Raw genomic sequence first — 10,734 nt, forward strand, 5'->3', positions numbered from 1 at the left:
ACTGACATTTTTCCACTATATGTAACACTATACTATATTAGTTCAAAAATGAATAACGTTACAAAACATAAATACACTTTTAATATATTAGTTCAAAAATGACTTACTCCAAATTTATATCGTTTAGCGATTCATAAACGAGACAATTAAAAATAAAAAATAAAAAACGATTTTTTTTCCTTCTACTTGAGACCTTGGTTTAAGAGGTCCAATATCTAACTGCCACATGTAAGGTTTATTAAAATGAAATATTAAATAAATAAATGCTTAACAATATTTAAAAGAGTGAATTTCAAGTTTTGTCCTTTATCTTTAGGCCACTTTGTAAGTTTTGTCCTTTATGTTTAAATTTGACGAGTTTTGTCCTTTATGCTTAAAAATCAAGCACGTTTTACCCTTTATGTTTAAAAATCACACACGTTTTGTCCTTTATGTTTAAAAAATCAGGCACGTTTTGTTCTTAAAAATCAAGCATAAAGGACAAAACGTGCTTGATTTTTAAACATAAAGGACAAAACTCGTCAAATTTAAACATAAAGGACAAAACTTGCAAAGTGGTCTAAAGATAAAGGACAAAACTTGAAATTCACTCTATTTAAAATCTATCCACTTATTTCACATTATGTGACGATGTGAGACTCAAAACACGCATCATATTAGGCTTGATGGTATGGGGGCGTCCCAGCCTCGTCGTGGCCTGACGCCGCTCAGCACACCAAAATGTAATTGGTTTAAAGATTTATACACGACATTTTAATTTCTACGCAAAGTTACAAAAAAAAAAAAAAAAAAAAAAAAAAAAAAAAAAAAAGAAGAAGAAAACGGTTTTTTCCTTCCTTCTACTTGTGACCCTGGTTTAAGAGGTCCAATATTCATCTGCCACATGTAAGGTTTATTAAAATGGGATTAAACAACATATAAAAATAATATATTTTACAGCAACCTAATAACATAATTATTTAATCATTTTATATAAAAAAAAAAGTTCAAAAGAACATCTTGTTTCTTTTTTTAAATATTTCTGTATTGCTTCCTCTTCACTTCCAACCCAATCTTATTCCAACTTTCTTCCCCTCTTTTTCTTTCTGCTTTTCTGTTATTTACCCAACCCAACCCAACTGCTCTATAACCCAAACACTTGATCACATTTCAAGAACCAACAAAATTCTCATATTTATCTTCAAAGTTCCAATCTTTCTTCCATAATTCCCCAAAACACACACACCCATTTGGGAATTTTGATCAAAAAGATTAATTCTCATCAAACCCAGTTCAGATCAGCTGTTTCAAGATTCAAGAACCAACAAAATTGTCATATTTACCTTCAAAGTCCAATCTTTATCCCTTAATTCCCCAAAAAACACACACCCATTTGAGAATTTTGATCAAAAAGATCAATTCCCATCATACCCAGATCAGATCAACAGTTTCAAGATTCAAGAATGGAAAAAGATGCTTTCTTTAACAATGGAATGCAAATCCCACAAGCCTGGAATTCAATCTTTGGAATGGAATTGGAAGCTCAAGTTAATGAGATGAATTGTAGTACTAAACAACTTTCCAATTCCTTTCTCAACAGGAATTGGGATAATTCAGTGGATCAAAGTGATCCCTTTGAATCTGCATTGAGTTCCATTGTGTCATCTCCGGTTAATTCGCACTCCGGAATCGCAATCCCAGGAAGTGAAAATGTAGTCCTCAAGGAACTTATTGGTAGATTAGGGAGCATATGTAATTCAGGAGAGATATCACCACAATCTTGCATTGGAAACACTAGTACCAACACATCATGTTACAACACTCCATTGAATTCTCCACCTAAGCTCAATCTATCAATGATGGATCATCATGGGAATCCGATTCCGATTCCCAGGAATCATCATCAACTCCCACCTGCTCCATTTCATGCAGATCCTGGTTTTGTTGAAAGAGCTGCAAGGTATTCTTGTTTTGGGATGAATGAGGTTGAATTCCCTCATATGGTGGAATCAGGAAAGTTGTCAAGAGTATCAAGTAAACAGTCTTTCAAGAGTGGTGAATTCGCAATTCCGATTCCGGCTGCGGATAAGAAGTTGGATAACTCCATGGAGGAATCATCACTGTCTGAACAGATCACTAAAGATCAAAGTACCAATTCCAATGGTAGAAAGAGGAAAGCAATTCCTAAGGGAAAAGGAAAAGAATCCCAATTCAATACTCTACCAGCTGTAGACAATAAGGTTAGTTAATTCAGTTATTGTGATATTGTTAAAGTTTTGTATGATATTTAAGATTTTTTTTACTGTTGCAGGCTGTAGGAGAACAAGAGAAAGAGGAATCAGATGCTAAAAGAAGCAAGCAAGATGAAGAAGGGAATGGAATGGAAAAAGAGAAGGAGATGGAGAAGGAAAAGGAAGAAGGGAACCGGAATCGGAATCAGAAACAAAATAAGGAAAAGGAAAAGGAAAAACAAGCAGAGCCACCAAAGGATTACATTCATGTTAGAGCAAGAAGGGGTCAAGCTACTGATAGCCATAGTCTTGCAGAAAGGGTATGCCAAATTGCCAATTCCATTACATTCTTTTTCTTTTGATTCCATTCCGACGATATTCATCTTATCGTTGTTGCCGTTTGGAAAATTCAGGTTAGAAGAGAAAAGATCAGTGAGAGAATGAAGTTTCTTCAAGATCTTGTCCCTGGTTGTAACAAGGTAAACTAATAAATTTAAGAAAATAGTTAAAGAATAAAAAAAAATAAAAATAAAAAAAACTTTTTGGCATCATTTTGGTCATTGTGGTTGTTAACTTGAGATGGGATTCTTGTTTAAAGGTGACCGGAAAAGCGGTTATGCTTGACGAGATTATAAACTACGTGCAGTCGTTGCAAAGACAAGTCGAGGTATATACATAAACGATTCTTCCGGTAAAAAGAAATTCAAATAATATTTATTTATCTTGATTATCTAAAATGATGTAATCCTTTTTTCTTGTGTAGTTCTTGTCAATGAAACTAGCAACTATTAACCCAAGGACAGATATGAACATGGAAGCCCTTTTATCTAAAGATGTAAGCTTTTCGTAATCTTTCTTTACCGCGTGCCAACTTTAAATTTTAAAGTAATTTTCTTCATTTTTAAAGTAATTTATTCATTTTTGACCCGTTTTCAGACTCGGCCTTCCATGTTAAATACGATGAACCATTTGGATGCACCGGCTCAGCCATTCTATGGCTTGGTTCACGACGGACCACAGAACCAATTGACCTCAATGATGCACCGCGGTTCAAACATGAAGTCATCACAAACCGATGACTTTGGCGACGTAAGTTAACTTTTTTTTTTTAATCAAATATTATAGCTTTCTTGTCGCGCAAGGTGGTGTTAAACCGTTAAGTGTTAACTCATGTTAAAACCGAAAACTTCAGGCTTCTGCATTCTGGGAAAATGATCTTCAGAGTGTTGTACAGATGGGATTCAACCAAAACCAAGGATCAATCTTCCAAGGTGAGTTGACTTTCGACTTTTTCACGAAGAGAGTCAACTGTCAACCAACATCTAAAATAGTGGTTTACCTATAATCTTATGTATGAACTCTTTTATTCAATTCAGGACTAATTGGCGCGGGTCAAATGAAAGTCGAGCTATGATACCGAAATTGTTGACATAATTATTTAGGCCATTAAAGCAAGAAGAACATTTGTATAGAGAAAGGAAGAAGACATATATCTTCACTTAATATCTTATGTTTGTATAATCCTAGAACTAATTCCTATAAAGTTTGTGAGGTGGGAAATGTACTAAACTATGTAAAATGTTGTGTAACATTGTTCAAAGGTTGATTCATAGGGAGAGCCTGCAAGGCTGCAACCTTATTTACTTAACAATATGATACATCTAATCATTATTTTTTGTTTATCTCAGCAACTTTATTTTTTTAATTTTTTTAGCTTTTTATATTTCGGGGATGGCGGCGCAGTTTGTTGCTCGTCTACCTGTTATTATTATGTAATTTGCCCTGTTGATTGGAATGAAATATATTTTCAACCAGAAAAAAAAAATCTTTCGGTATGCGTTATATAACCATCTTCTGTGTGGGTCCGGGTCTAACGTTTGGTTATTAATGATCGATCCGAATCAAAACAGTACTACGCCGTTGATTATGCGAATAATTTAGAACAAACTTAGATATTTTGTTAAGATCCCACAAAAATAAGAAAAAAATGCACATTTCTCTCAACTTTCTGGGCCACCCCACAAAACAATTTATAACAAAAAAATATTATTATTATTATTATTATTTTTTTTTTATAATTTTTGATGGTGATCTTTCTTTTTGGAGTTGTCATAATCAAAGACAAGAAAATTGATTTTCAAGATATACCTAAAAATAAGAAAAATTGGCACCTTTAGAATGAAGATTAGATGTTGTAATTTGTAAACCAGCTGTTAGTGGGGACATTAAAGAACAACTCCATTCTGGAATCCAATATTGACAACCCTTTGGTTCTAATCTTTTTTTTTTCTACCCTGGAAGAATTTGGCCGCAATTAGGGGGTGAATCTTTTTCCCCAATGGTGTTTTGGTTACTAGTACTTTATGCAATAAAGGTTGTACCTTAAAGTTTAATGGTAACTGTAGTTAAATTAAAGTATTATTATATATATACTGTTTCACGATGAATAATAACTTTATTTTTATAATAATATATAGTTTTTTATTATTTTATTATTTAATATATTATAATAGTTTATTATTATATTTACTTTTAATAACATATTTTTTTTTAACATTTATTTTCTTTACCTTTTTTTAATAATTGTTTTTTTTTCTTCTTTTGACATATATAAATTTATCGATTAATTTGATACTTCTTTAATAAGTTACGTTTATAAATTTTTTCTAAAAACTTAAGTACGTAGTTATGCTTGATTTCTTTCCCTGACATTCCGTTATAAGTTTTGTTAAAACGAGGTTATACTCAAAATAAAGTATTTATTTGGTATCATAAAACGGTACGATGATAAACTAAATCATTCTAATGGTTTGATTTTATAAACAACATGTTTTATTTTCAAATCACGTTTGTTTTACATTATCATTTGCCCGGTTTCACCGCAACGCACGATATAAAAAAAACTAGTTATACATGAAAACTTATGACGCAAAAAGGTTCACTTGGTACTTGTTATATGATGTTCGAAAAGACAAGGTGAGTATTCTTTAGATTATGTATTAATTTATTTGTACTTCTTATTCTCTAAATATAAAATGCAATATAGTAAATTTTGTCATAATAAACGAGGTTCTACATATGTAATATTAACAATAACTACGTCTATATATACGCGCCCACTCACATGCATGCACATGGATTATCCATAAGCACGCAGTATCATTTTCATGTGTATAGACATGATGAAACGATACATTATGTGCCTCAAGAAGACGATACATAAAGTTGCAAGGTACAAAAGTAGCGTTCTTGAGAAGATTCGATGGTTGTTTATATTTGAGGCCCCTCTTTCTCTATATGTATACGTGAATGCGTATCGTATACATAGATAAGCAAATATTTGTCTATAATTGCAGATTATCAAGATATTATTACAAAGACAAAGGAGAAAGGGAATCAAGATCCCAGGTTGGCCATAGTGAAGATATGACTTTGGCCAAGGAATCAAAGGCCTTTTTAATTGGCAATCACTTTCTTTAAGAAACTCATGAAAAAGAAAATCTTTTTGGATAAGTAGAATGTTTAAAGTAGTGGTGTTTAGATGTAGAAAAATACCCTTAAGAGATAGACAGCCAAACTTTGTATGAAAGCTTGGCTCACAAATACTTTTTGCAACCTTCCAAATATCATCACTAGAATCCCATTATCACTCACACCCTCATTTCTTTCCTTTCCTTTTTATTCATTCATCAAAGACACTTGATGCAATAATATGTTTTAAATTTTAAAATCGTACGAAAGTAGTCTAGATTTTAACTTTTTAAGGTATAAGGTTATCAATCGGATGCGATATCCGAAGTCAAGATCTTTAGGTCATTCTATATGTAGAAAACCAAGGGTCTGCTAATCCTCCGGCCACTAGAATTCGTCAAAATCTCCACTGTAAAAAGTTTATTTTCTTCATCATTAGTGAAGAAAAACTCTTAAGTTGATCCTAACCAAGAAGTCAGTTTCACCACAGGGTAATGCTTTTAGAATTTCCACCAAGACTTATTATTCACTCAATCAAGGTGGTACTTATGAAGTAGGGTCAAGGGAATGTAACTAGAGGAGAGTTATTGGCCCATTCTAAATTATGATCTACCAAATAGTAGTTAGTAACCAACTTATTTGAAATGTGACATTGACATGAACTCGATATAAAGTAGAAAATCCGGTAGAAAACATAAACAACTGCCAAACATTGTCGTTAGAGTTCAATCCTCTAGATCGAAGATCCATACAAGACGGCCCATCTCGATTAATTTATCTAATCGATCGAAGCTAAGGTACCCGACACTGAATTAGGGAAGATTGATGGAAGATGTTTCTAGATTAAGTGTGAACAGTAGAAAGTGAAACAGAAGGTATAAACAAAAGGGAATAGTTAGGGCAGATTGATTAAAGATGTTTTCATGTGGGGTTTCACTTGTTTATAATCAATTATGATATGATTAAGATTGGTCCATTTACCAGCCTGTCACTAATTATAATAGCTCATATAGGTACAAATCACTCTCTTTCTTCACTTTATGTCCTTTTCTTTCACCTTAACAAGCATCCTTTCCTGCTTTTATTAATATTGGCCGGAGTCACGTAAATATCAGGCCGTTTCAACGGTTTATAAACACCCCTACCGTAATACCATATACATTTACGTATACATACACACATATATTGGATTCTCAAAATGGTTACATCTAGATAGTGATAGACCATTTGGACACTAATAGTCATGAATGACACAAGGGTAAAATGGTAACTTTGAATGATTTGACCACCAACATTGTGTGTCAAAGCAAAAGCATAATCATATTACTTCATGTGCAAGTATCATTTCCACCACAAAAACAAGCAACCAATCTGCACATTGCAACACACTTATCAGAAAAACACAAACTATTTTATGCAAATTATAAGCTACAAATTTATGCAATGTTATACATGATATAAGTAATGACACTAGTAGACAAAACTATATGTATTATGAAATAAATGTCTGCTGCCAAACTAATATGTGTACAAATTAAAATAAAATATTGTAACTTGTCAGATTTCAAAAGTCACCATCAAGGTCTATTTCCTGTCTAGAGTACTGGCAGTGATGTTTTCTTAACATTCCACTATTTTTTATAAAAAGGGTAGCAAAAAAAAAAAAAAAAAAAAAAAAAAGAGAAAATGGAATTTATCTATATTGATAATTGAATGGTTAGGATTGGTACCTATTGTTCCTATCTTCTGGTCCAGTGGTAATAATATGATATACCCTAATTGGTCCAAAAGTGGGAGAGAGATGCTTATCAAGGAAGACAATGCCACAAGCTAATTGTTTTATGGTCTATAGTGACATGAAATAGACTACCCATGTAACAGGGCTCCAAAGAGGGTATGTGAACTCCCTGTCTTGGCCCGTATTTGCACAAACTGTTATCGAACTTAATATTGACCCGTGACCTACTACCACCAATGCCCCAAAAAATATTCTAGGTTACATGTTCTAGATTCCGAATAACTAGGTTCGGTTCGGCTGTTGCATGTAAATGTACAGGTGGCAGTACTATATATATTTTTTTTTCTCCTAATGGGTCAAAAGGGTAAAATAAGAAAGTGTGGTTAAAGAAAGCTTGGTTAACGTACAGGTGGTAATATTATTATTTTTTGGGGGAGGTTATTGTACAATAGCCCCTTAACGTGCTAAGGTACGAAGTGAATTACGCATGTTCATTTTTAAAATACGCACGTTATAAAATTAAAATCCCGCATGTCATCAAACCTTGGTTCAAAAAAGCGTGAAGCGCACAAAGTGACGAGGTCTAAAACCGAGGCGCAAAGCGCAAAAGCGGTGAGCTTTTCGTACGCAAGGTGCAAAGTGATTATATAATTTATTTTATATATCCCATAGGTTTTTAGCATCCCCTACCTATGATTTAGCTATAGTTAAGCTTTATATATGTTTTAAAAAAAACATAAATGTACAACATAAAAAGCCTGTTCTGCGACACTCGGCTGCACAAAAACAAGCCATGTACAAAAAGCACGCGCCTCAGGTCAATTTTTACCCTGAAAAGCGCACCTCACCTGCACCTTTTGTACATTGTGCGCCTTAGGTCACACAAATTTAGGTCGCCTTGCGCCTAGGCGCGCCTTTTTAAACCAAGCGTCAAAAATGAAAATTATGCATGGGTTGAGTTAACCCTAATTACAAATGTTATAATACATAATTACACACGTTATTTGCACAATTCGCACGTTAAAACCCATTTGTATTTAAAACTTTCATTTTTCGAAAATATATCATCATCATACTCAGTAAATCCCACCAATAGCAAAGCTAAGGTAGGGTCTAAGGAGGGTAAGATGTAGACAACTTACTTCTACCCGTTAGGAATAGAGAGACTGCTTCCAATGAGACCCCCGGCTCGATAGTAGTTTTGCATCAAGCCTTGGACATAAGGCACATAACACTCAGCAATTAAGTCGAAAATATATTCAGTATGTAAAGTCACATGAATCCTTTGAATCATTTTATGTAAAAAAAAATTAATATTGTAAAAGAATTTAGTTTTGGTAATGATATTTACACATTAATTACTTGCAAAATTAAATAAAGAAAAGATGTAAAAAGTGTTGTGGAGTGGCAAAACCTGACCTGGGCCATACTAAAGATTCACCTATCCTGACCCAAACGTTTTGACAAATAAACCAACCCATTCATTTTGGCACCTCTACGTAGACAAAACTCACTTCATTCTACTTACAATGTGTGAGAACCCCTTTTGCAAAATCCAAAAAAAAAAAAAAAAAACTTAACCCTGTAAGTTATAAAGGAAAATTCTGATATCATTACACATTCAGATAATTAGATTTCAAGTTTCACTTACCTATACGGTGCATATAGGTATTTTATCGGAAGTATTCTCTTCATAATTTCGCTCTGTAAGCCAATCTCCTTCACTTGTTTGGGCTCCTTACTCAGTACCTGCCTGCACATTCAGAATGTATATGCAAAATCATTATAAATTATTTGCCAAAAGCCAATACTACCATTGGAAGAACAAAAAAAATAATTCATATGGTATTATACTATACACTGATATTAAGCAAATGATAGGAGGGCCAGTAAGAATGTAGACTGACTAGAAAGTGTTTATGATACAGAAAGCTAAGGATAATGTTTATATCAAGATCGCCTAACTATCTAAATAGCATTATATTTCTGGCCAAAAAAGTTTCTGGATGATGAAAATACCCTCAAAAAGCGTAATGATATTAATACTCTTGATGACATGTAAACATGTTATCGGTTGAAAAAACTGTTTGTAAAGCCAAACCTACAGCTTTCCCATAAATGTATGGGCATTTTGGTCATTTTACAATTCTCAAGCAAGCATGTGGCAGTTATTGGCAAAAACGAAATCAGATCGATAATCAAGTGATCTGCTTGTAGTACATGTTCCAAATCTTCTTAAACTCGACTTCAACTCCCAAGCTTTGTTCTGTGGTAATTCGCCTTTTTAAGATGAGGATTTCGTATAATGTATAGTGGTTGGTTTCTCAAATTATACATCAGTTTCCCATAAGTCAAAGCGATTCTGATAATGTTCGAATTCATATTCAACTCTTTTAAATTCAGTTTCTTTCCTTACAACTTCTGGAAGGTTCTCATAACTCCCATTCAAGATCTGTATAAACATATGAAAATTGGTGAAACTATTAAAAAGGTGATTCTGTTTTAATGCTTTCATCCAGACAAAAAAACAAGCATACCAAGCTCTTTAAGTTGATAAAATTAACTGATCTGAATAACATTATTCCTATTATTGACTGGTGAACCGTATGCTAATACTATCGACAATCACAATAATATAAAAATAATCATCAGGGGGTGTCTATGAGGTATCAAGGTCAACCCTTTTGGTGCCCTCTAAACTACCAAAAAACAAAGAAATAAACATCTGCAGCAAAAGAACACGTAACTTCATTTTCAAATCAGAATCATCATATAAATAAACCAGTAAGGCAGCAAATCACCATTAACATAGGTATATTCATTCTTAACATATTGGGGACACATGGTTCTGTTGTAATTATACTTTTGAGTTAGCTAACCGAGATTGGTATTTGTAAGGGTTAAAATTGTGACTGATGCGTATCAAATGGAATTTGGTTGAACTCGTGCGTGCCCGCACGAATGCAGCTCCGAAAACCCGGGCCCGCATGAGCCTGTTTTTTGCACGCGCTGTTCGTTTTTAATGTTGTTTTCTTTTTTGTTTTTAATGTTGTTTTCTAAAAACAAACTTAAACCTATGCTGAAGCGTCGTTTTTTGTACCTGATTGGGCTGAAGCGTCTCCTCAGACCATGGTCGCTTCGCGCTTAAAGCTCGCCTCAAAACGCTTCACGTGTTATGGTGCTTCAGACTAAAAAAAAGCGTTTTACCAAACGCTTCAGCGCTTAACGCTTTAAGCGCGCTTAAAGCTCGCTTTTTTAAACCAAGGTCCTTGGTTTAAAAAAGCACACCTAGGCACAAGGTGCAACAAGGCTCAA

The 10,734-nt window shown here is 33.6% G+C and overlaps 1 protein-coding gene across 1 annotated transcript; it reads left to right on the forward strand.

Moving 5' to 3' along the window:
* The first annotated feature begins 1,018 nt into the window (after positions 1–1,018).
* Positions 1,019–3,894, forward strand: LOC110877115 (transcription factor bHLH62). The gene is made up of 8 exons (XM_022125274.2): positions 1,019–2,219; positions 2,291–2,530; positions 2,624–2,689; positions 2,809–2,877; positions 2,974–3,045; positions 3,147–3,299; positions 3,403–3,481; positions 3,587–3,894. The coding sequence occupies exons 1-8, from the start codon at positions 1,443–1,445 to the stop codon at positions 3,622–3,624; spliced, it is 1,494 nt and encodes a 497-aa protein (XP_021980966.1). The 5' UTR covers positions 1,019–1,442; the 3' UTR covers positions 3,625–3,894.
* The last annotated feature ends 6,840 nt before the right edge of the window (positions 3,895–10,734 follow it).

Source organism: Helianthus annuus, chromosome 1 (genome assembly GCF_002127325.2).
Source record: "Helianthus annuus cultivar XRQ/B chromosome 1, HanXRQr2.0-SUNRISE, whole genome shotgun sequence".
Lineage (NCBI taxonomy): Eukaryota > Viridiplantae > Streptophyta > Magnoliopsida > Asterales > Asteraceae > Helianthus > Helianthus annuus.